Below are 27373 nucleotides of genomic sequence, written 5' to 3'. Positions count from 1 at the left end.
CTCTTCATCTTTGGGTAGTTTTGTCTCCAAGGCCTTTGGTATATTCTATAAACCAAACCTAACCAAACCAAATCAAATGAAGTTTCATGCGGATGGGTAGCAGAGTTGTGATGGCGCAAAAGTGAGAGGAGTTTTAGAAATCATGGAAAACTGATGAAGAAATCATAGTGCAGGAAACAGATCTCTCCGATCAACCAAGTGAGCTAACTCAATATCCTCATGTTTTTAATTATATATATATTTGCAATTTATACCTCTCTCTATCTTTTTTTTATTTATATATATATATATATATATATATATATATATATATAACCCACGAACATCCATCTTAAAGATGGACATTCTGTAAAGTCCACCAGATATAAATAACATATGGATGGAGTAAAAAAATCCAAAAAATTACATTTTCAATTCTAAAAAACCTTGTTTTATTTTTCATATTCATGACCACCTTGACTTAGATCATGAATTCTAAAAAATTTAGATAAAAAAATCCATCTTTGAGATGGGTTTTAGAGAGGGGAACATGTGTAATACGAGACGGCTGACTCATAGGAACCCCATTCAAATTTTGAGTCCTCTATGGATTTTTGTTCTTTTCCGGAGCTGAATTTTATTTTTTAAAAAATAACTGCAAAACCCATTATCTTATTTCTCATCCCTAAAATCACTTTCTTATTCTTGATATTATCTTCTTCTTCTTCTTTTCTTTCTTTCTTTTTTTTTTGGAATATTTGATGTTATCTTTTTTCTTAACAGCGATCTAAAGTTTCTCAACTCAATTTTTTTCCTAGTGATATATGAGAGTGAAACTATGCAGCTTAGCACCGTACTAGTTTTAGAAATAAAAAGATATAGCTGGGCAGTAGCTGATAATTGCCTTGCAATACCTGGGTGTAATTTTTTTTCTAATTATGGGAATAGTTTATATAGAACCTAGGCTCTAAACAATCAAATTAGAGCCTACCTCAAAACTTTCACTAGAAGTCGTGGTTTTGATGCCCAAATATCATAAAAAGTGATCATCTAGATATCAAGATGTATGGACATGAGAAAAATATAGCTTTCAAGTTTTGGAAATAAATATCATAAACAATGATCATCCGGACATCAAGATGCATGAACATGAGAAAACTATGGATTTCAAGTTTAGGAAATAGTGCATCTTGTAATGCATTTTTGGACCGTCAATTTTCAAGATTTTCATAGATCTGCTAGATCTATACTATTTGTGAAGCTTTAAATTTTATATCTAAAGATGAGAATATGATTTAAGTCTATAGCAAAACTTTACAGTATTGAAACCATATTTCTCGTCACTATTTGAAGGAGGGCTCTAATTTGATTGTTTAGAGCATCGGCTCTATACAAACCGCACCCTTCTATTATTGCTTTTCCGTAAAGAGGTTGCAGGTAAGCACATAAGCAATTTATTGAACTTGAGAAATTTTATTGGTGCGGTTTGTATAGAGCCAAGGCTTTAACCATCAAAGTGAAGCGCACCTTCAAATGGTATCGAGAAATTTTATATAGTATCGAGAAATTTTATATGGGTATGGTAAGTACTTATTTTTTTACATCTAAATTTTGCAATTGCAATATTATCCAAGTATTAGTTACCTTTGAATGAAAGTAAGTCATAGATATTCCTTTTATTTTTATTTTTTTATTATTTGTTTTTGTATATTTTAGGTGTTCTATTGACGGTAAGTCATAGTAAGTTGTTTTATTTATTTTTTGCATTACCTATATTTTTTTGTTAAGTGTTCTTTCCGATTTTTTATGTATGTTCATCTTTTTTAAGTGTCATTCATGATGCTTGTATAGTATTTTTAAATTTTAATCAAATATTACTTATGTTTTTATTAGTAAAATAATAAATATTATATAAATTTGCATATAATTGCCTTTTTGAATTATTGTAATGCCTTATTTTGTGTCTTATATTTATATTTGGTTAGGTGTTATTTATATTTGGTTAGGTGTTCTTCTCGATTTTTTATGTATGTTCATCTTTTTTTAAGTGTCATGATGATTGTATAGTATTTTTAAATTTAATCAAATATTACTAATGTAATTAATAGTAAAATAATAAATATTATATAAACTTGCTTATAATTACATTTTTGAATTATTGTAATGCCTTATTTTGTGTCTAATGTTTTATATCTATGACAGGACACTGATATTGATATAGTTTTTATTGAGTTTTTTTATTGATGAAGAAAACAATTGATTTTGTGTGCTTAATTGTGCGATGTGTTAAATTGTTTGATCCTCGGATCTCAAATGCCTTGCATGGTACTTACTTTTATAAATTTTGCAATTGCAATATCATTCAGGTATTATTTACCTTTGAATGAAGGTGAAGAACCTTCATATTGAAGATAAGTCATAGTGATTCCCTTTATTTTTATTTTTCCATTATTTCTGTTTGTATTTTTTAGGTGTTCATATTAAAAGTAAGTTGTAGTAAGCTTTTTTAATTTACTTTTTGCATCACCTCTATATCTTTTTTAGGTGTTCTTCCCGATTTTTTATGTATGTTAATATTTTTTAAGTGTCATTCATGATGATTGTATATTATTTTTAACTTTTAATCAAATATTAGTAATGTATTTAATAGTAAAATAACAAATATTATATAAATTTACATACAATTTCCTTTTTGAATTATTGTAATGCCTTATTTTTTTTATAGTAATATTTAGCATTCCTAATTATTACAATAAAATAAAATCGTAGATTATAAAACTTAAAAAGTAAGTTATTTAATTATTTCATATTTAAGCCTTGAATATTTAATAAGAATTTTATTTTTGATGCCAAAGATGTTATGAATTATTAATATCTTAAATACCTTAAAAATAATTGTAGACATATTTTTATGTTTATGTGACATATTATGGAAACTAAAATTTTTTCTATTTTCTTCATTTTTAAATTTTTTTATTTTTTATATTTTCTATTTTAAAATTTTTCAAATAATATATTGGTAAGTAAATAATGTGTTTACTAATATAAGTAAAAATATATTCAATTATATAATGAAATAATCTCATTGGAAATGCAGAACCTCCGATTTTCTATATTTAATATCACGTGCAATGCACGTCCATAACACTAGTCAATCAAACTTGGTGGGAATCACCAAGTTTTATTAGGGACCTTGATCATCTTGTGAGTAGAATCCAGTATAGGAAAAATCAGGTGGTTAAAATCCTAATCGCTCGGTTAGAACTGGCCGGTTCCAGTTTCGGCCAGTTTTGGGGAACCAGCCAAGTGTTTCAAAAAAAAAAATCAAAACAAATTTATATATAAACCCAAAAAATAAGGGATTATGTTTATAATGTATTTTTTTAATATTTTTCATCGTTTTGACAAAGATTGGAAATTGTTTTTGCCATTAATATTTACTTCACATTTTCCCATCTTTTTAAAAAATTTCAAAAATACCCCTAAGCACAAATTAGGTTCTTTAAAATTCATTTTTTTCATTAATTTTAAACTTCATTTGGATGTGTTTTGTTTAATCATGCTTTAAATATAATTTTCATATTTTATTAGATTTTTTTTTTTTTCTTTTTTACGGTCCAAGACTTGCCCGGTTAGGCTGGTTGAACCGACCAGTTTACCAATTAGTATTGAATACGGTTCTTATCAAAGAAACCATTATCCCACACGGATGACCTAAACTCCTCCCTTTAGAAGTCTTTTATTGCGTAAATGCCTCGCCCTTAGAAGTCTTTTACTGGGTAAATGCCTATCACTGAAAGTCACTTGCCCTACATCCTTATTCGAGATAGGGTCTACCACTTAACTGTAGCTTAATAATAGCTTAATAATATAGGATAGGGCGTGGTTTCTATAAGGTTGCAAGTTGCAACTTTAACCAATCCAATTAAGTCACACCTCTAACTTTCGTCATAAAAAATTCTTAGGATTATCGTAGGATTATCTGAAAATCTATTTTTTGATCTAATCATAAAATGTTAAAGTCCAAAAATAGTCAAAATCAAATAGGTCTATAAATATATGAAAATATTGAAAATAGACGGTCTAGATAATATGTTGCAAGATACATTATTTTTGGAACTCAAAATCTTGTTTATTTTCATATTCATACACCTTGAGGTTGAGATGATTAATTAGAGGGTTTTTCAACATAAAACAACAATTACTTTGAGTCAAAACGATTTGATGCTTTACGTAAGAATTCCCTCGGGTAAATCACGATATAAGAGTATTTTTAGGACTCAAATTCTAGGAATATATTATTTTCAACCTAGCAACCAACTTCAAAAATTTAAAAGTTTAGCCTGAAAAAATAACATCACAAAATTGATAGTAGATCTCCAAATTTGGGACAGCTAGATCTGAGTATTAAAAGATTCCAAATCCAATTCATTAGGTGGATCCCGAACTTTGCAATCCAAAAAATCCTCTTAGTTTTTCACGTGAGGGAGTAAGTGAATAGTATATGCAACTACAAGGGCATAATATACACAAGGACAAGTTAGGTCGTTTTTGGTTTCATGTTTCTGTGCGCTTACTTTGATTGTTTAAGATTGATGCCTTGTATAAACCGCACTCAAATACACAATTAATATATTTTACCATAAAGAATTGTGTATATTCAATTTTCCAACAAGCTCCAAAATATAATAAAACATAATGGATTGGGCTGGTGGCCAGTACCTTTCCTTTTTTTAAAAAAATAACGGGTTTAAACTACAGTATAACCAAATAATGGGGGAAATAGAGTTTAAATTGGAAAATAAAATATAAGAAAGGGGAAATAAATGAAAACGTAAATAAGAAAAAATATATAATTTAAAAAAAAAAAATTAGAATGCTTAAATGGTAGTTTTTATATCTTTTAGAATACTGGTGTTATTCTTATTTGTATAAATATCATTTCAGTTTCCCTTAAGAATAAATTGCGAAGAGTTTGATTTAATACTCTTGATGCACTCCTTCTCGTAATTTAAAAATGACTAAGTGCAACTTAAGAGAGTTTGATTTTCACTGTTTGGATACCTAAATATCTATTATGATGAGGCGGATTTTTAAAAATGCATCGTTTGGGTCCTCATTGAGCAAGAAACGAAATTTTTTTGGGTAAGTCAGTTGGGGAGAAAGCCCTCTACCCGAATTTTTCATTAATAGGAAAAAGAACACATTATTTTATAGCACTATAATACGGCAATTGCACCAAATCATGTAATAATAAAAGAGAAAAAAAGTCTTGCACCAAATTGTTGCACCTGTAGAAGCCGATACTTTCTTAGCTAGAGCATAAGCTACCTAATTACTAATTACCATAGAAATAATGGATTACCATGGCAATAATAATAGCTCTCTACCTAATTACTTATCGTATCATTTCTTTACCACTTGAATATAGAAAATTATCTTTATAAATGAATGGAGTTTATGCGAGATGTCAACCTTAAACAGGTCAATCTCTGCCACAGATACAGTCTGAGTGTCTACAACTATAGCACATACGGCACGAGTAATTTTGCTATTTCAAAGTTGCCATAAGTGGGCCAAACTAATAACCAGAACTTCCCATTTTTGTGTTTTTCTAAAGCTAAATATTCTTTAGGAAATATGACAGGACCACCTCTTAACTTATGCCTCATTTTCAAAGTCCTTTTCTTCAATAAAACAATTGCAAAATCACTAGTATACTATATACCAAATATATGCTTGACACATGATTTATAAAACTGTGCAGGTCTTTCAGTACTACTTTCAAGAAGAGATGGAGAGGCCAACGCTGATTTTGTGGATGCATCTCCTGGGATTGCTATGCTTCACATATGTAGTTTGCGGCCATCATGGTAAGTATAGTAGAAGCACCATTTTCTGAAGTCCATCTCTAAGACGGATGCCTAATGCATGAGGAGATGTACATGTTTTGGTGAGTCGGCTGACTCACAAAAACTGTGTCCAGAAATAAAAACACTAGAAAATAATTAAAAAAATTAACATCATATTCTAAATCAACTTTAATGTTAGGGTGACGTAAAATATCAACTACTACTCCTATGTTGTAGATAGTTAGGTCTAAGAATAAGAGTTTAGAAACATTAGGAAGGGAAACAAAATTGATATGATTTTTCAAAACATTAAAGTCTGTCAATAAAAAATAAAAATAAGTCGTTAAATATTTTTGCAGTGTGAAACTTTTAAGTGAAATTGGCCATCTTTATTAACAATGATTGAAGAGATAGCATATGGTACTCTATTTCCTATTTTGGTAAAAGGAACTATCTAAAATTCTTGAGAATTTAATAGTTCATTATAAGAAATTTGATAATTTGCCAAATCATTAACATAAATTTGAAAATTTGTCTGCATTTGTATTCAATACGATATGATTACAGTCTAGCTTCAACTACACAAATGTTTGCTAGCCAGAAACCTGGAATTATCACATTGGCCATTTCTTCCTCTGCTATCTCAACCTTAAGCTTTGAAAGCTTCTTTATTTCATATCAGTAATCACTATCCATCTTACCTTCAGCCAGTTTAGATCCTCCATTTTATGCTTCACTCAGAGTTCTGTTCTTGCTCTGCATGTGCTCTGAAGATTTAGACCAGAGCATAAAATAAGCCCTGGGGTTCGTAATTGCAGAGGAAGATGCATTTCCTATACAAAGATGGCTAAGAAATGAAATAACTTTCGAGTGTTTTGAATATTAGGAGCTTACACCTCTATTTTAATGGTCATGGAGCTGAACTTCCCATATTAAGCTTTGCAATTCAGTATGAATCTCAAGTTCTGCTAGGATTAACTTAGGGTTGAATATAGAAGAAACAAAGATTTGCATTGTGTTTTTTAAGAGAGGCAATTTGGTCCCTTGGCCCTCTAAAATAATGATGTGAGTCTGCATCTACACAATCATGTGGGGAACAAGTTTTAAATGAAGGGAGGTCTTATACTGACTTTTGCTGATTTGAGTACTATAAAAAGACAGGTGGAGACTGCCTGTAAAAACACATTTTTGTGTTTGTTTACTATTATGACTTAACAACTATAACAATTAGGGATATGAACTACAGGGGCAGAAATATCCTTGATGTCAGTACCATACTCCTTAAAATACCACAGTACCAAGTAGGTGGACTCTTTTATATCACTCCAACTAACTATTTCAGTCTGTCCTCACTTTACACACCTAAAACCTGCCTTATCTCCTTGAACAACGATTAAATCATAAGTAGAATTTCTACCAATGCATGTAACTCTTCTTTCATAGCCTGTGGTCCGCACTGTACACCTACTACTTCTTATAAGACTTCACCTCATGAAAAGAATGATCCAATTCAAGAAAAACTACTTAGACCACCTGGTTTTGCATAACTAGCAAAATGCACTATAGGAGCTATAACATGGGATAGAATATTTCAAAAAAAAAAAAAAAACACTATAACATGGGGTATGTATCATGAAAATAGGTGGAAGATGATCCCCATTCGCATTGTAGAAAGCCTATGATATAGTTATGTGTGAAAAGGAAACATATTACTAAAAAAGTGTACCATCAGTATTAAATTTCAAAGATAAATTATGTAGCGAGGCGGCATCTACCATATGTGAATCATCACAAGTCATACGTATCGATGCATTAGTGCTAATCACCCTGCCTATAAAATCAACACTATCTTGCACTAGAAGACAGAGATTAGGGGGTAAACCTCATTACAAGATGCAGGTGCAATGTAAGAGAAATGTTTTTCAACTTGTTTAGCAAAGAACTCAAAACTTTCTTAGCTATGACTAAACTGCTCTCTTGAGCTATATAGCAACGGTTTAAAGATGCAACATCTTTTAAAGATGTGACGTTTTAACAAGTCATTGACACCTTATTCTAAATGTCACACATTGTTTTTCAACCATGTGAATCATAGATATTCAACATATATGGCTGGATGTGTGGGCCACGTGCATGCTTGTACGCTATTGTGGTAGAATTATTCCACTAGTTTATATTATAGAGAAACAGAAAACTATTTCGTATGGAGATGTTAATAACTAGGCTGAAAGTATTTGACAAGATGATGAATTTGGTTCAGAATCCATATATCTAGATTGTGGGTATCTGGGAGATGAGTATCAGGATCCAAGCACAACCATCCATTATACTTCTGATGCGAAGTACATCAATACCGGTGAACCTATGACCGTCGATAACCCTTCCTCGTCAACTCAGTATCAGTCACTTCGAGCATTTAAACAAGGAAAAAGGAACTGTTACAACGTGACTGATTTGTCACCTAACAGTACATATTTGATCCGAGCATGGTTTATGCATGGAAACTATGATTCCAGCTTCCGGCTTCCAAAATTTGATCTTTACTTAGGGGTGGATCGTTGGTTCACTGTGACCCTCCAAAATTTCCAAGATCAAGTATGGACAGAGACAATGAGCACAATTGTGACAGACTATGTGGCAGTATGTCTCGTTAATACAGATCTTGGAACGCCATTTATATCTGCATTGGACCTTCGCCCATTGGCAAGCTCCATGTACCCTGTTGTCAATGCATCGCGTTCTTTAACCACCTTGGTGAGGAAGGATATAGGGAGCTTATCTCACACAGCCCTCAGGTTAGTAGTGACTTTCTTGAACCTTGCATTTCCCTTCTACTTTTTTGCTCTCTAGTTCTTGTAACCCACAAACACCAAATTTCTCTCTCTCTCTCTCTCTCTCTCAACACAACACACACAAATGGGCCAGATTTCATATAAAATTCAGTGATAATTTCATTGCAAGTTGATAATTATGTGTTGTTTCTTTGATAAATGATTTAATGTGATGCAGAGTTCTTTTCTGGCAAATCAAAGGAAGTAAATTCTAACATAAAGTGCCGATCTCCATTTTCAATGCCTATTGTATAGGTACATGTTGGACCCATACGACCGAGTATGGGAGCCCTACACCTCCATAGACTGGGTCGCTGTCAACTTTTCTTCATTCCTTGTTGACTCCAACGATGAGTACCAACCACCAGCAGTTGTCATGGAGACAGCAGCACGGCCCTCAGATCCAAATGGCAGCATCAGCATTAGCTGGGACCCGCCGACATGGGACCCTGACTCTCCCTTCTTCTTTTGCTTCTACTTTTTCGAAAGCGCTCCAGGCTTCCGAATTGTGGTCGTGGAACTCAATGGAGAAGAGTGGGTCACAGTGAACACAACAATTAGCACCTGGCTGTGCACGAAGGAGCCTGAGCGGCGGTTTAGCCAATATCAGGTCACTTTCAGCGCACCAAGTGGATCAAGCTTCCCTCCCATTCTCAATGGGTATGAGGTCTACGTGGCCAATGAGCGCTCTCAACTAGCAACTGATGCTGGAGATGGTATGTGGCCATGCCCAGGCCATAATGCACAAGAGAGAGAGAGAGAGAGCTCTTTTCTTATTCATTTGTTTTCAATTGTAAATATTTGATGGTCGAGAGGAGAGTAGAGTTACATTAGAGCTACTGAGTCTAAATTCCCTCAGAAATTTGGTATGAAATTCAAACCAAATTCCATCCATTAAACAAGGTTTAACAGCCAGCATGTTAGTTTACATTTTGGCAATCCACCTCATTTTGAAAGTCATAAAATGTGAAGCATAGCCAATTCTTTACCCCATTCTTTCAATTCTACTGCCTTTCAGTTGCAGCACTTATGGATATCAAAGATAAACTCAGACTGACGAACAGGAGTTGGGCTGGAGACCCATGCCTTCCAGAAGACTACCCATGGGATGCCTTGACCTGCAATGAAGCACCAAACCGTCGAATTATTACACTGTATGTAGCCAAATAGCCATGTTTATCACCATATGCTTTCCTTGATTTCCACATTGGCACTTGCCAAAAGGACAACGAAAAGAAACTCAAATTTGCAAAAGGAAAATAAAAGCATGAAACTAAAGGGTTTTGTTTGTAGGGATCTCTCGGGCAGCGGATTGAATGGAGAAATACCGGCTTCTATAGCCAACCTCAATGAGCTCACATCACTGTAAGTACTTCATATAGTCACATAGATGCACCTCAACATGCACACAAGTACTATTCTCTCACTTCTTTCCTTTTCGAAGGAAGCCAGTCTAAGCACCTTCACAAAAGATCAGCTCACATTGTTTTTGGGTAGTTTAAACTCAAAACCATCAAGGTTGAGAGGACAACCAACTTCCATGGAGAAATGGGCCTGAATCCAACATAAAGCCACAAGATCATAATATATTAGAAAGAACAGACAAGCTTTAAGGCCTAGGGAAAGCAAGCATCCTCACTCCTCCATCTAAAGCACTAAAATTTCACTTCAGTCAATTGTGTAGAACTGAACTCAAACATGGGGAAGTTATATATTCGAGCTGGCAAATAAAAATTTCAACATTTTCACTCTCAGTCCAATCAATATGGATCTTAAGCTTGATGACTCTGTTTTCTAACAGTAAAAACCAAACAGTATTGCTTCAATGTTGGACTGATAACATAGATCTGAAACTTGCCCAAGATGTGATTCACTTTTGGCTCCACCAAAGCCTTCTTTTACATGTATGTGAGTTTATTTCTGTCTTTACATGAGCATCAATGAATTTGGAGGTCACCTTTTCCCTAACAAATGCATTTTCCAAGTCAATGTGTTTCATCTGTTGATGGATAACTGAGTTAAATGCTTGTATGGCTACATGGCTCTCACAACCTATCCTGAATAAATAATTCACATTGATGGCTAGATTCCCCAACAGCAGTTTCAACCATACCATTCACATGCTGTATATACATACTTTGTTATGAAAATACACTTAATCTATAGCATGAGTGTAGCCTTGCCAAGGTCACCTCAACATATCTCAACATGGTCAACATGCAGTTACTGAGTTGCATGACCATCAGGAGGCATGAATCACAGGGCAGGTGTTGGACTGAAAGTTGTTCCTCCTTTGCTAATGGTTGTTCACTTAAGTTCATTACAAGTATAAAGTATTTATGGAACAGCTACTTCAACATTGATTTTTCCATCTGCGTTACAAACAGTACTCAGCTAGACTAGGAGAATAACTCAGTTTTAATTTACAATGAATGCCACGTAATTATTGTTTTGTGTTGTTTCTCATCAACAGATGTTAGACCTTACCGAAAGGGTATGTGATCTTATTGAGCACAAAAATATCTATCTACAGAACCTGTATGATGCTTCATAGAGAACTTCTATAAAAGTTCACTTAACTTTTTTATTCCTACAAAAACTATTTTGACCTTAATAAGCCTACCCATGCTATCGGAGTGTTTGGCCAAATGGTTGTTATTTTGATGGAATATGATATCACTTATTTTCCCCAACGTGCTGTCAAAGGACAGGCCCTAGCCGATTTCTTGGTTGGACGTTCGATTCTGTAAGGGTTTCCATTAGATGAAGAATTACTAAGTGCAATAGAAGAGTGTCCCAATTGGGAAACATATTTTGACAGTGCCTCTCAGGCCAAGGGATCCAGCATCGGTATCCTTTTTGTTAATCCCGTGTAAGGACTCCTCCCTTACTCCTTTTCTTTGAAGAGGAAATGCTCAGGAAATCAAGCCAAGTATGAGCCTCTTATCACTGGGTTATGAATGGCCCGCGCACTCAGGATTGACATGCTTTTGATATTTGGGGACTCACAATTAGTAAGCTGCCAAATTGACAGAAGTTACCAAGTGAAGAAAAAGGAGTTGCTCCCATATCACAAACAAGCTATGAGTCTGATACATAATTTGAAGACTCTACCCCTCACCCTTTACCACGAAGCCCGAATAGGCAAGCCGATGCATTGGGAAAACTGGGAGCATCAATAACTCTCTCTTCTTCCAAAATGCTGCAAGTTTGGGTCCAAGAAAAGCAGATGCCCGTTCCATCAGTGGAAGCATATCAATTGCCGGAGCTCACAATACCAAATACCCCATCAATGATCAATCCTAAGATGCATCGGCCACCATTGTACGACATGTCTCTTGCTCTCAGGCAGATTCACCTGACTGGAGACAACCTTATATAGACTTTATACAATATAGAATCCTCCCACATGAGAAAAATGAAAGAGACTCCATTTGGAGGAAAGCAACAAGATTCACCCTTTTGGACAGGGTTCTCTATCAAAGAAACTTTGAAGTTTGAACTAAGAAAATAATCTCGACACTATATTACCATCTTAATTCACATATTTAAAAAACTCCAACTATATGCCTACACTAATCCTCAGCAGCCAAAAGCCATGCAATGCATTAATTTTTCATATAAAGGCATGGATTGTTGTACCCTTTTGATGTTTTTGTGAATAGGGAGCATTATGGCATTCCACAAAAAGAAGGTTATTAAACTGATTTTCAAAGAAATTCTGGCTATATTCATGATATTTGAAACTATAGTATTTTACATAATCAAAACGGAAACTACATTCTCAATTTTTTTTTTATTATTATTGATACAGAAACCTATCAAACAATTTGCTGACAGGTCCCATACCAGAAAGGTTTGCTCATCTGACCAAACTAAAGTCATTGTAAGTATAAATCCAATCTTTCAAGAGGGCAATAAAGGGGAAATGAAAAGAAATATGATTTTCATGGACATACATATGGTTTGTTTATAGGGATTTGTCAAGAAACAATTTAACAGGGCTGGTTCCAAGCACATTAATAGATAAAAACGACAGTGGTGTACTTCTATTAAGGTTAGCATTGATATACTGACATTTTTATTTTACTCTTTGAGAGAATCACTTATAACTGACTAGTCTGACTTCTTGTTTGTTTTCTAACTTATCGTTTGCAGCATTTTCCAAAATCCCAGCCTTCTAAGACCCAATGCCTCTGAACCAACTCAAAAAAAGAGCAAGAAGAATGTGTTTATGGCTGTGATATCTGTTAGTGCAACAATGGTCTTGCTCTTTGCCTTTGCATTTATTCTGATAAGGAAGAGAAGGAAAATAAATGGTGAGCTTCCATTTACTAACCAACATCTAGTATTCTAATATACTTTAGCATCTAGTATATACTCTTTCTTTCAATTATGCCACTCCGTACCAAATAACCAAAGAACACCAATATGCGTGCACTCAACCTCTGTTTGACCTCCTATACTCAAGTTTTACACAAAAAAATAACACGTATTCCCAAATCATGCTTCGAATTGGTCAAAACACCTAAATATTTTAAAAAATATGAGCTCTTAAGGTTAATGTCTTAACGGTTTCTTCTTTTTTGTTATTTACTAGTTCCTCAAAAGTATGAGAAAAATGGAGAAGTTCCTAACTTGGAAAATATTTCTTGTTTTGCATGCTATTTTCATGCTATTTTGTACCATTGTATGTTTTTGAGCATTCTGTGTTGGGGAAGAAGCATTGGTTTTACAAATAAAGTGATAATCCAAAAGACACCCGCATGGAGGTTATAGGGCTGCAAAAGCTATTATTAAAATTGCTATAATGTGGGTGAATGTTAAGGATTATTGTACTAATTTGAGGCACTACCCCTTACATATAGTCAAGATAGCAAGCAAAGACATGCGTATGGAAATAGTTCCAGCAAAAATATAAAGAAGACAAAATAACAAAACCTCTTATACGGTGGAAAATAGAAATACACCATATATATTGGCATACTCTGTCAAACACGAACATGTAGATCCATGAACAAGAGAATATACATTAAAAACATTTACTACTTTGAATGTATGTTTCCGTGAGCAAGTTTAGTGCATGTTAGTCCGTTGGGATCAAGAAAAGATGAAGTTTACATCATTGAACTCCAAAATGGAATGATTGTCCATTTCATCATGAATTAAGCATTTACGTGAACTCAAATAGCACAGCAATAAGCATAAGCTATTGGTGTCAGAGCAGTCAAGTCGACTAAAATACAATCTCAGATATTCTCACAAGTGGTTGACATGTTGTACTAAACATCCTTCCCATTGGATTTCCATTCCATGGTAGCTAAGGATTGTGATAGAGAAGGAAGGGTTGTTATTATGAGGTTGGGAGTACATTGCTGTTTTGATTCAACAATCAACTAGAAAGCAAATATATTTATCTACTTACAATAACCAATTACCATCTAGGAAGAAAAATAAACCGTGGGAAACCCGTTTAATTGCTCAATACTGAACGCCCAAAGGCAATGCGCATTCTAGAAAAAAGGTAACTCCACCTTCGCAGAAACCAACCTATCAATTATGATTACTCAAGTGTTGACTGCACCCATACATCATGAAAACAAACCATGGTTGTCCATGAGGCATGGAAATGAATGATGCAAATAGTACCTCGTTGGTTGAAGCTATGATTAGGCGGTTTGGGGCTGGTTGATTTTTTTCCATGAGCCACCCTTGGCTAGTTTTTCATTTTAGTTTTCTTTCTTCTTTTTGATAATCAATTTTGCACTAGTGAGAACAAATAGAAATGTACTTAAAGAGTACATAGAAATTGACAAGCCTACCACTAGACAGATAAAGAGAAAAGATAGGTGAAGGGGAAATTGACGAGACAAATCAAAAGAGAGGAGTGTCTTATGGACTAAGGATCAAGAAAATGTAGAATGGCGCATACATGGCCAGTTTCATTACGTAAAATAGGCTTACTGGGTTGTGGTATACTACCACAACAATTTTCCCCAATAACTAAAATAAGAATAAGTGGTTTTCTATAAGATCTTCATAAAGCAATACAACTTTTGTTTCTTATAGCTGTTCCTGGAGCTCCCAACTTCTGCCATCAATGCACAACAGCTTCCTGACTTGGCATTGCAGGACCATAGGCACAACTTAGATAGTGGATAGCATAGACATAACAAGGAGTTTTCAATCATTCAGAAGTTCCCATTAACAAGTGTTATAAGGCTTGGACACCATCTATTAAATTTAGAATGTCTTGGTAAATAAATGGGGGACTTTATATTTGGTCAGTTCAAAGCTGATGACTCTTATAAGTATTTTCTTGCCTTGCTACTAGCAACTGGCAGCTAAATATTAGGTTCAGTTTACACGCTCCTAAACTTGATTCCTTCCCACAGGTACCACATCAATGGTGCAGGATTTCCCACTTGCTGTCTTGTAAGACTTGTCTGTTAAAGCTTCTCATTTCCATATAAAATCTTAAAATGAACTACATTGTTGACAGTCAGCACAGAAAAAGTGACACCACGGTTCCAGTAATTGATATCACTGCTTGAAGATAAGCGGTGGCACTGCTTAAGTGCACATTAAATTTTTTTTTCAGAGGTGTATATTTCATTCTATTGGTTATAGTAAGGTACAACAAATCTTATACTCATTTTTTACATCTTTCAAAATTGAAATCAGAGCACGGCATCCTTAACGACGATGCATGGTTTGGGATTCGACAAGAACACATCTTAGAGGAAGTAACAAGAAGTAATTCAAATTGATTATGTCTCTAAAATACCCAATTGTCTCTGCCAAAAGACTCAAGTAACCTTTCAAGAAAATTTTTTCTTTTGTGGTTCAACAATTTTCTCCACACTGACTTGACAGTTTCTCAAAAATAAAGAGAATGACAAAACAGGTATCATATATCATAGTTAGGTCTTTTTCGGATAGTAAGAATTTAAGTAGTAAGCCCAGGACCAAAAGCCAGTCCTAAAATTTCAAAGAAGCAATCACCATCTACGGGGCAACAAACCCACCACAAATCAAAGAAATTTGGTATAATACAAGACAAAATACAATTGATTATCTTAGAAGAAATCATTCAGTAAAGGGAACCAATTTTTCAAGATCAAAAGCCAATGTAACTGCCCCAATTTCTCAGACCTTAAGTCAAGGTTCCAGGTTTTTTTAGCCTTTGTGACTGCTGCATCCATGTCTATGCACAAACTTATCACTTCCTAGCAAAATATAAGGTACTATTATTTCCCAGATGTATTAATTTTTGTCTTCTATATTAAAAATAGTATTAATTTGGTATCTTAATAATCTGTACTGGGATCATTTCCAAAAACTGTGAGATTTTAGAAACGGCTGAGGAAACCAACTAGGAGTAGAGACTGAATAGACCATGACAAAGAACATGCCGGAATAGCTAATGCAGAATTTCGCGAATAATAGAAAAGTCAAATGGAAATATCTATCTTATTGATTTGTCTCACAGACTGTTTTACTCTCCACTAATTGCACCAGGAACAAAGATCTTAAGAATGAGGAAAAGAAAAAATTCATCAAATTCAGATGGCGCTCGACCATTTACACACTCTGAGATTGTTAAAATAACCAATGACTATGAAAAGGTCATTGGTCAGGGAGGATATGGGACTGTCTTCTATGGGCGCCTAGCTGATGGCCGTGAAGTTGCTGTCAAGATATTGTCCAAAGAATCACGACAAGGAGTCAAAGAATTCTCTGCTGAGGTTTGTATGAAAAAAGAACCTAAATCTAGTTTGATATGAGCATATTCTTAACTTGTAATAAGGATAAATATTTGGATTTTGGGATAAGGCTCTGATGATGATGATAAAGGATAATTTGGACTTTGGCAAAGCAGGTCAAACTGTTGATGAGAGTTCATCACAAGCATTTGGCCTCCTTGATAGGATTCTCTGAGGAAGACAAAGAGAAGATTCTTGTCTATGAATATATGCCTAATGGAAATCTATATTCGATTCTGTCAGGTATGATATTTGAATTGGTTTCTTTCACTTGTATCCTATTGTATGTTCTGTCTTTTTTTCTTTTTCTTTTCCCTTTTTAAATCTTTATTGGACTACTAGCAGTGAACCCTTTTTACAACTCCACCATTCTCAGGACAAGTGTATTATTAGGAGATACTGCCATTTTCATTTTTATTCTTGTTATGTATAGCTGTAAATAGAACCACTAAGGCAAACAAACAGGACCATTAAATTACAATAAAGATAACTTTATCCACTAGTAGCAATACAGCTTGTGCAGAAAGTCATAATGCTCATAAAGCATTCATTTCTTGACATAAATTAACATACAAATAGAAGAGTTACAATAAAACTAATTAGGATTATTAACAATGTCAACCATGAGAAAAGAACAAAACGATGAAGAGTGACAAGGTACTTATCCCAATATAACAATATCCAACTATGATGCAACTAAAGCATTCTAATGACTCCCTAATTAGCCATGTTTACCTAACACCAAAAAAAGATCCATTCTATTGAGATCACTACAGCTCTCAATCTCTTGTGGGTTCATCAGCCAATAGGCCCTTAGGCTTTATCTATGGGAGACACCCCTGGTTTGCTGGCTAAAGGTCAAGGGTTTAACCCTTGAAATTCATGCCTAGAATAACAAACCAAGCTAACCTACACATACTTTTTTGAAACTCAATCTTTACTAAAGCTTATTAAGGTCCTTTGTATAGCATCATATTATATTTGGACTTAGCTACTTTGCATGAATATTAACAAATATAGGGCATATTGCCCCATGATTGGAACAATGAAATATACATCCATACTTTTTACCCAATCATTGTGCTCGAATGTTCTTTTCCTCTCTTCTTTCTTAAGCTTAATATGCTATCAAAGCAGAGCTAAAAATCCTAAGATGTCAATTGCTTTTTAGCAAACCTAGAATCAAGATTTTCCTTTCTTCTTGGGATTTAAATTGAGATTTTCCTTTCTTCTTAGGACTGTTTCCCTATTTTACTGGGAAAGTTCATCCCAGATTCTTTTTCTTTCATGCAAAACAAATAAAAAAAAAGGAAACACCAAACCTCATTCTCTCAATTTTTTTTACCCCATGCCAAAAAACCAAATATATTCCATATCCTTCTTGTCTGGAAGAACAAGAAAAAAGGAAAATTATCAAACTTTGAAAACTAGTTAATCAATACATTAGGAAAAGACATAGTGTTTCGAGTTAGAGAGATAGAGATAGAGAGAGAGAGAGAGAGAGAGAGAGAGAGAGAGAGAGAGAGGAGAGAGAGATTAAAAATCAAACACAATATTTCCCTAGGAAGCAGTCAACCTGAGCACCCAAGATTGACGATCACTATAGTTAGGTGGGACAAACTATTTAGAATGGTCTCAATCTGCCAAATGTTCATAGGAAGATAAAGAAAATTGGTTACATCGCAAGGAAGGAGAAGAGCCTCCATCCATGATGAATGGGAAAATGAGTATCTGAATCTTATTGTGATGGCATGACTTCTTCATTCCATGTTGCCAAGCATCAATAGGGGATTGCTTCGGCTCAATCGTGGACTAGTGTATGTAGCCTAAGGCGGGCTTTGCATCTCCACCAATCGAAGCGCTTTCACCAAAAGGCAAGAAATTTGTAAGCAATAGTAGCATTGGGTCCAAAAGGAAGTACTAAAAACAATTTTCTCTGCTTTTCTCCCAAATTGATACCTTGACCACCTATTTCTAGTCCACTTCTCTAAAGTGAACATGCTCCTTAGGCCATCTTTTTACTTACATAGGCTTTGAATAGTGATAAATGCAGTGGCAAATCTAGTGACTCCTGCTCTTACTCTCTCTCTTTTGTAAACTCTCTCATCATGCTTAGGACAATAGTATGTTATAGATTAAACTAATGAATAGACTTTGCTTTGGTGATTTCCCCATCAAACATAGATGTCTTACCTATGTCCTCAAGCTTGAGATCAGCAAAATGAGATGCAAGGAGTCCAAAACATTTGCCTCCTCTTCAAAGTCAAGAGATGCCTAGTTGTAGAGGAATTACCAATATTAGGGAGCATCTGTACCACATTATCTACAATTTCATCCATCAATCCACACAAATAAGTGCCAACATGTGATATGTCTAATGAATCAATAGATTTAACAAAAACAATACCTTAAGGAGTCGTAGACTTACCATCAGACCGCCATTACACATGATGGTCACCCCATACGTCTCCCGCCCTTCTTCTTGAGAAGTCAAAATATGTTTCACATCCTTTATGCATCATTCAAAAGAAGCTTCCTGAGCTCATGAAATGAAGGGGATTCGGACCTTGAGTCAAACTGCTCAATTGCCCCAACCATAACCTTGAAGCTATCAATGCTCTCTCTATTGAAAGGAATACCAGCTAGATAAAACCACTTGGCAACGTATTTACCAACCTTATGTCTCTCTTCTTTCTTGTATCTATTCTTAAGCGTGATTTGTTTTGTTTTCTTCTTCCTGTCCTCGACCATAACTTTGGGGTTAAGGGTACAAATAGCATCGATTGGTCCCTTAGGGAGAGATTTGATATGAATCTCCACTGATATTTACAACCCTCTCCCTTACAATTCTACACCCACTTCCAACTTTGGAGTTTGCATCTTCTACATCATCATCACACATACAAATATCATCTAACAATTCTTTTTATTTTATTTTTTCTCTTCTATTTTTCTTTTTAAGGGCATCCAAATATGCCCTAATCTCACCCATTACTTGAGGGCATGCCCTCACATTCCCGATAATTCCGACAAGATGTCGTTTTTACGAGAAAATTCCCCCAATATATGTTTTCTGACATAGCTTACGAAAAACACTATTTTGATCCTTTGCACTGGTGTATCTTGAATACTTCAATACCGGATCTTTGTTGCTTGATGAAGAAGACATTATTTTAAAAAAGAAAGTAATAGTTGATGGAACTTACCAAAAATAATGACCCAAGATTCCGAACCCTAAATCAAAAGAAATTTCAATTTCTTGGATACAATTTCCTAGGCTTTAAATCCTTCGAATACTTGTTGAATTTTTACCATAAGACCATCAAAATGAATCTTCAAAACAATATCAATCAATCGACCAAAGATTCAAGAACGAATCCTGAATTCTTTTCAAAATTTTTGGAAGCACAAATAAATTTTTAATCCTTTTTTCCTTTTTCATTTTATTTGAATCCCCTTAGAATCATGGAAACATGGTTCTAAGGGCTTTTAGGGGGGTCATATACCCCCCAAATTGTTTGGACCCCATGTCCGTTCTGAAAGGATAACTAGTTTGCCCAAGCTCGTGGAAAAATTTCCATCCACGAGACATGGCCACATATGTGATGTGACCCATATGTGGTAGATGTGCCGCATATGAGGCCGCATCATGAAAACCCATATATATGGGTGTGGGAGATGCACCCATGGCTGCATACTGCATTATGCCATTTCTCTAAGTAAAACCTCTTGCAACCAACCTCGTGTTGTATCTTTCAATTGTGCCTTGTATTTCATGGTAAACACCCACTTGCATCCCACCACCTTCTTTCCCTTAGGAAGTTTAGTGATCTCCAAAGTGTTATTCCTTTCAAGAACTTGTATTTTCCCCCACGTCATAGCCTTCCACTGAGGTTGCGATAAAGCCTCAATTACGCTGGATGGAATATTAACAGTAGACATGGATTATAGGAAAACATGATAGGAAGGGGATACGACATTATAAGAAACAAAGTTATTGGATTTTGTGTACATGATCTTATCTTACGTAATACAATCAATAGGTCAATATCTGACACGGGGAATGGATTAGAAGGTGAATAAATACTAGGATGTGAAGGATTATAACTTGGCTCCAGAATGACACCAGAGTCATGATCGTTCTGAACTTCATGTCATACCAACTTCTTCCTTCTAACATAAGTCTTCAACTCTTTTTCCTTGATTGCAAATGGTATATTCCCATCTTCATTTTGAGGCATCTCAAAAACTTCAGAAATAAAGGGAGTTGGAGTTGGAGTTGGAGTTGCAGTAGATAAAGGTAGTGGCATAAGATTTCTCTCTTCCTGACTACTGTGCTCTCCTTGAAGAGAGCATCACTATCCAAGACGAGAGAAATATGAAAAACACTCAAAAAACTAAACAGATCTATAATTGTGTTTGGATGTTATTTTCCTCTCTTTCTTCTCAAACATAGCAGATCTATAGTTGTTTTTTTTATTTCAAATATTATTTACATATAGTTCTCTTATGAGATCATCTCTCAAGTGAACCATGATCTCGAGTAACATTAGATCTATCGATATGTGCAAGGCACTTCTATCTTCACAGAAGAATATAGGTATAACTCATATGAAACGAATGATGCACACTCAAACAAGCAGATAAGTTAGCTTGAATGTAATGGCTCAGAAACAATGTGGAATGTGATTGTGCTTCTCTACTTCCTGATAAATTTGTGTAACTATTTTGAATTTTGAAGTTATTACCCTTGCATTCTAACCTTTATATTTGTATAAAAAAGTTACTTAAAATAGAATAAGTTATTAGATAAACATGTAACACAGACATCTTTCAAGTTATTAAATAATATTTATCATAAACTACACATATATAAATACAACATGAAATATACATACACACATGTATTATATACAAATATAAATGCATCATACGTACAAACCTAAATGCACATACATACTTCTATATGTATATGTTCATACATAAACTTAGCTCTGTTATAATGCCTTTTATGGATCAATTTTCAGAATCAATAGTGGGTGTGACCATGATTCTCTGGTTTGAAGCTTTTGCGTCCTCTTGCACAGTCATCTAGGGTTCCAAATAATGTTCGTAAAATCGAACCAGAACGGTTAACCGGACATGGGGCCAAAAGCGGTTTAACCGGTCTAACTGGTAAACCGGTCGATTCAACCGTTCTAACCGCGCAAGTCTCGGGCGGCCAAAAAATTGTTGAAAAAAATAAAAAAGGTAGAATAAAATATGAAAATCATGTAAAGAATGATTAAAAAAAAACGCATTCAAATGACATTGAAAGTTAATGAAAAATTGAATTTTGAACGTGAGTATTAATGACCAAAACAATTTTTAAATTTTTTCATAATATAAAAATATTAAAAAATGTATATCAAATCAAATTTCTTATTTTTTGGATGTTATAAACATTTTTTTGAATTTTTATTTTCAAAATACCAGCCGATCACCAAAACCGCCCGAAACCAAAACCGTAAAGGGCCGGTTCCAATCTAACTGGGCGGTTACCAATTAGACCGGCCGGTTTTTCTAACAATGGTTCCAAACCCTCTTCCATTCAACAAATGTAGTGCATACCTATTGCACAATCACTAAGATCAAAGTATCAAAGCACCTAACCCTATTTCATCGTTGACAAGAAGAACTATTTCTTGCCTTCTTTCCTAAAACTATATTTTATTATCACTCTTTGTTACAAAAAATATGAAATATGGACTCCTCAAGATTTCAAATTGTTAAGGATAAAATGACAGATTTTTCCTTGGAAAAGAGTCAGAGAAATCTTGCAGTGATCAGAAAAGTTAAAAAAAAAAAACAAAAAAACAAAAAACAAAAACAGAATGCTAGCCAAAGCAAAAAAATTATGAAGTATGACACTATGGCTGCATTCTATAAATTGAAGAAAAAAAGATATAATCAAATCATAAGGGTATAACACAACAAACAATCTTTTAAGATTGCTAATTAATTTGTATTGTGTATCTAGAAGGAAATAAATTACTTCCGCCATTCAATCCAGATTCCGGTAGCTTTAAACAAACCATTCTATTGAATTATAATACTACAATAATTGGGAGTACCTATTATTGCCATTGGTAATTAACAGATTGGTAGAAGGAAATTAACAAAAAATTTCAGCATATTGACTGCTGGCTTCATTCCACCACTTCGTAGTTTTAGAGTCACATAATTCTCTTTTGACTTCCAATGATATCACAGTCATGTCTCCAGCAAAATAAAACCATTATTATTGTAGTTTTCGGCAGTTCTGGATAGAAGAACTCTAGACTGATACTCTCCAAAATATATATAGAGAGACAAAGACCGATACATTACTTCAGTGCAAACTATCAAACCAGTTGAGGTACCTTGTTTCAAATATCACTTCCTATGCACATCGCAAAGACAGTTCTGCAATCAAAACAAATGCCTTCTATTAAGCCACTCATATCTTCCACTATCAAAATAATGATATAGATTTGAAACATGCGCATTTCACATTGAAGCATCAGCTTCAACTATAATAAAGTGTATATAGCACTGCAATGAAAGGAGACTCAGAATTGTGTGCCACTTCATGCAGACAAGAGAAGCAACTCAAAAGTACTAAACTGGGAACAACGAATTCAAATAGCTCTCAGTGCTGCACAAGGTATGCAAGAACAATTAGTATCAATTGTTTTCCTCCTTTCCTTGATTTCAATTACTTAACAAGTTCTTTGATTTGTAGGATTGGAGTACCTACATTATGGATGCAAACCGCCAATTGTTCACAGAGATATCAAGACATCCAACATCCTTTTAAATGAGAAATTCGAAGCCAAATTAGCAGATTTTGGGTTGTCCAGATTCGGGCCAAAAGAAGGAGATACTCATATATCAACTACTGTTATGGGCACACTGGGATATGTGGATCCTGAGTATTGCAGCATGTCCTTTAGTTTTCCTTCCAGTCTACGAGTTTTGGCCTCACTATTCTCTCAACCAACCAAAATCAATCAACCAAAAGGACACATTCTATGCCAATTTTTCCTCATCAATTTCATCTGTCCCCCTTTAAACTCTAGCCATCCTTGCTGCTTTTTCTGAGGGAAAAACATATTTTATCCAATAAAGAGGGAAAAAATAACCTGAAACGTTTTAGTGTATGTTCTTTCAGCCTCTGTAATCAAACAAAACCATGCTTGAAAGTACACTATATTTCTTTTATCTCATCCATTCCATCTAGAAGCTATAGGGTCATGTGCTTTCCTATAATTCAAGTAACTCTATTCAACTAAATAAAAGGGGAAGGAGAACAGGAATTACGGACACATTGGAACCTTACTTACCATTTTCTTAGATTATCTTCTTTTTCTAATTTTTTAGAATCTGAAGCTTTTTCCCAGAATATCTGAAATTGTGGAGAGCTATTCTTCACCAATTTTGCTTTCCTACATGAGCAATATACAGTTTCCAGTTGGTTGTCTGAGTGATGGTTTGGTTTTCCTTTTTTATTCCCTTTCATTTCTACGATGCAAACATAGGGCCTATCGAGAGTAGCCGACAAAGAAAAATGATGTATATAAGACCAATATTTTGCATGGATTCTTCTTCTCATATTACTTGAACTTGAAATGTATTTATTTTTCAATATGTGAAATATTAGCTAAACTAACTTCTATAAAATTGCAGGTATTACATTACCAACCAGCTAAATGTGAAGAGTGATGTTTATAGCTTTGGGATAGTTCTTTTAGAAATTATCTCAGGTCAGCCGGCAATAATTAAGGAGGAAGAAGCAATTCATATAGTACAATGGGTAACTCCCAAGGTTGTAAGAGGGGATATTGAAAGTGTGATGGATCCACAGTTGCAAGGCGAGTATGACATTAATTCTGCATGGAAAGCTGCAGAGATAGCACTGGCATGTACATCGCAGTCTGCTATGCAGAGGCCCACCATGAGTGATGTTATCTGTGAATTGAAGGGATGCATCGAGCTGGAGCGCTCCCATCTCAAAAGGAGAAGCTCAAGAAAGGAATCCTTCACATCAATCAGCATGGAATCAGCAATCCTGTTTCATCCTTCAACAAGGTAGTGAGCATGGCAGTTTTAGACATAAGACCAACCATTGTAGTTATTTATTTGGAGCAGCAACGAATATATACCAATGCCAGAGTTCGCAATTAAATCAACAAAACTAAGAAATGTTTTCATCAACATTTTTCTCTTATGGTTGTTCCCAATTATGAGAAGCCACAACCAATATATGCATCTTGGACACCTCATTTGAAAAGTCAACGTAGGACTTCTCATATAGTTTTTGGGTAATTAAGTGGGGGTTGTCGAGCTCCTACCTATCAGTTTTTTAAATCGTTAGTGGTTTTTGAATGCGTGAGGTAAAAATGGGGCTAGGATTGTGCGTATAGTTTGAAAATTTTTTAATGAATTAGAGAGATAACAATATGCTTATCTTTTGCATTCATTTATTTCTTATTGCCTTTTTTTCTAGGCTACCAAATATTTTGTCTACTCAAAACAATGAGACAACCAGAGGCTCTAAGCAATCCAAAACAAATCCCAGTTACAACCAATGACTTGGCCTAAGCAACAGGATTGGCTTACGGCTCAGGCCAATCCAGGGTTGGCTTGGCCTGATGCTGCCGCCTGTGGGATGGCTTGGCCAATCCTGCATCAGGCCAAGCCAATCCAGGATTGGTTTAGCGCTTAGGCCAATCCTGGATTGGCTTAGTCATTGGTTGTAATTGGTAGAAGTCCTAAGCAACAGGATTAGCTTGGCCTGATGTCGCCTCATGTGGGATGGTAGAAGCCCTAACCTGATTTTCCCTAACCTGCATAATGATAGCAACTGGTTAGGGGAGAAAGGCAGGTCGCTCCCTGTTATTTATGAGATGAGAAATGCGATGGATGGATGCTTTGCAAGGTAAAGGCATGTTAAACCCCCAAGGCGCGCTGGAACCGTGTGCGTGAGTTGAGGATATTACAAAGTGGGTTAACCCACTTGTCATTACCCTCCCTCCTGTGGGACGCTAGAAGCCCTAAGCAATAGGATTGGCTTGGCCCGATGGATAGGGATTCTATTAGCAGGAGTAGGTGAATTAGGGAGTGAGTATGTAATGGGTAAATTGTGATTGTGATTTCTTATAACTAGAATGACAGCATGATATGTCTAAATGGACGCACTATCCTTTGGATACCATGTCTATAATTAATGCACTGTTACTTGGATATCATGTTTATAATTGATGTACTGACCTGATGACCAATTTACAGGACTACTGCACTGCCATTGATTATGTTCAAATAAATTATTTATTTATCTTGGATAGACTTGTTACTAATGCATAACACTAGGTCTGCTTACTGAGCATCAAAGCTCATTCCATTATTCTTTCCCTCCCTGTAGACTGAGGGTAGTATGTTCGGAGTGGTTGCAGCCAAGGATCAAGGCCGCCACTCAGAGGAGGAGTTTTAGATCTTGTAGGTTGTCGGGCTCTTAGCCCTGATTGTACTATTTTCTTTAATTATGTAACTTTGGGCTTGGAGCCCTGCTTTTGGATGTAATCTAATGTACCATCCTTTTGGAGAATGGTTTGACCAAGTTTTAAATTCTAGACTTATGTAAGCCTTTACTTTCCTTGGTTTGCTCGATTACCGAGAAAGAAGCATTGAATCCACTCTTACCTGAGAGACAAACGCTACAAGGGGATCACGAACCCGTGGTCGGTAGCCCTCTGTCAGGGTAAGGTGGGACAGACGGGGGTGGAGTCGTGACAATTATGGTATCAGAGCAGTCAGGTTAGGGTCTTTGGCCTAGGGAGTTTAGGAGGGGAGTCTTTAGAATAGCTTTGGGGTAAACAAGTGATTGGGTGCTCCTATGGTTAGGTTGAAGATGCTGAGAGCTTGTACCCACAATGAGAGTTCCAACAATGAGAACATCGAGGCACTCAATGAATTCTATAAGACTTTGGGGCCATGACTCAGATGATGAAAGAGTCGATGCCATTTCAGTCCACCCCTACCTTAAAGCAGAACGATAGTATCTTGATTGAGAGGTTTAGAAGGCTAGCGCCCCTAACCTTTCTGAGGCAAGGAAGAGTAGAGAAGGCCAAAAGATGGAAGAGGCATATAGAGAAGTTTTTGGAAGTGTTGCAATGCTCAGATGAGCAAAAAGTTAGACTTGGGACATTCATGCTAGATGGAGAAGCCGAGCACTGGTGCGATTCCGTTGATGATGTTTTATTGGCGGCAGGGCAGTGGAAGATTTGATCGTGATGCTTTGAAAGTGGTGTTGGGAGGCGAGGCGTCGAAAGGCTTAAATGGCAATCAAACGAGGTGCCATTGTGATGACATGTGTCTTTGTTGTTGGACGACGTGCTGCTTGGGAAGCGACGAGCTTTGATGATGGGCCTATGACTTCTTTAAAAAGAGCTTAGGCCAGAGAGCATAAGGGCAGCTCTTCCCTTTGTCTTTGCAAAGTTCTTGGTTTGCAACTCCTATTGGTGGAGGACGAACGAAAAATTTTCTTTCTTGTGTGTTTCACCGGGAGGCCATGTCCTATGTTGGGGATGGCTAACAGGTCCCTGCTTTGGGGGTGCGTTCGAGCATTAGGCGTCTCGGTGAAGATGTTCAATCCAGCAGAAGGTGGCAGTGGATTCGTGCTAGATGACGGGCCCGTGGGTTCAGGGCCCCTCTGTTTGTACGGAATCCGTAGCTCAAGGTCCAAGGCTGTGTGTAAATGCTTGGAACAACCTTTGCTACTGCCGGCGAAGCATTGTGCTCAGGCCTTCAGCGTAGGCTTGGTCTTCTAACTGACTCCTGGTTCTTCACCTTAGCTTCATGGTGGGAAGCAGAGAGCAGATTCTTCCTGGGCATTTCAAGCTCTGTTTGGAGCGAAGAATTCTACCCT

General features: G+C 35.6%; 1 protein-coding gene across 12 annotated transcripts; it reads left to right on the top strand.

Annotated features, from left to right (window-relative positions):
• The first annotated feature begins 75 nt into the window (after nt 1–75).
• Nucleotides 76–24663, top strand: LOC18443525 (putative LRR receptor-like serine/threonine-protein kinase At1g51880). Of its 12 annotated transcripts, none has more exons than XM_088867236.1 (14): nt 76–198; nt 5747–5852; nt 8092–8626; nt 8918–9378; nt 9681–9816; nt 9956–10027; nt 12503–12548; nt 12639–12719; nt 12821–12981; nt 16184–16410; nt 16545–16671; nt 23045–23113; nt 23192–23381; nt 24136–24663. In XM_088867236.1, the coding sequence occupies exons 6-14, from the start codon at nt 10012–10014 to the stop codon at nt 24539–24541; spliced, it is 1323 nt and encodes a 440-aa protein (XP_088723362.1). In that variant the 5' UTR covers nt 76–198; nt 5747–5852; nt 8092–8626; nt 8918–9378; nt 9681–9816; nt 9956–10011; the 3' UTR covers nt 24542–24663. The 12 variants fall into 12 exon arrangements, 10 of the variants coding, with proteins under 10 accessions (XP_088723362.1, XP_088723355.1, XP_088723363.1 ...); XM_088867229.1 differs by having other exon boundaries at nt 12477–12548; XM_088867237.1 differs by having other exon boundaries at nt 5747–5932.
• Nucleotides 24664–27373: the final 2710 nt, after the last annotated feature.

This window comes from Amborella trichopoda, chromosome 5 (genome assembly GCF_054954075.1).
Source record: "Amborella trichopoda isolate Santa Cruz 75 chromosome 5, AtrichopodaSantaCruz75HAP2 v2.0, whole genome shotgun sequence".
NCBI lineage: Eukaryota > Viridiplantae > Streptophyta > Magnoliopsida > Amborellales > Amborellaceae > Amborella > Amborella trichopoda.
The sequence above is the reverse complement of the archived record's forward strand: the minus strand, read 5'-3'. Positions and strand labels throughout refer to the sequence as shown.

What these genes read in the sequence shown, in the direction of transcription:
- LOC18443525 (XM_088867229.1), top strand. Translation starts at nt 5,774, where the DNA reads ATGGAGAGGCCAACGCTGATTTTGTGGATGCATCTCCTGGGATTGCTA. An exon ending in GAAGAGAAGGAAAATAAATG is followed by an intron (nt 12,982 to 16,183) that starts GTGAGCTTCCAT and finishes TAATTGCACCAG; the next exon opens with GAACAAAGATCTTAAGAATG. An exon ending in CTGGGATATGTGGATCCTGA is followed by an intron (nt 23,382 to 24,135) that starts GTATTGCAGCAT and finishes ATAAAATTGCAG; the next exon opens with GTATTACATTACCAACCAGC.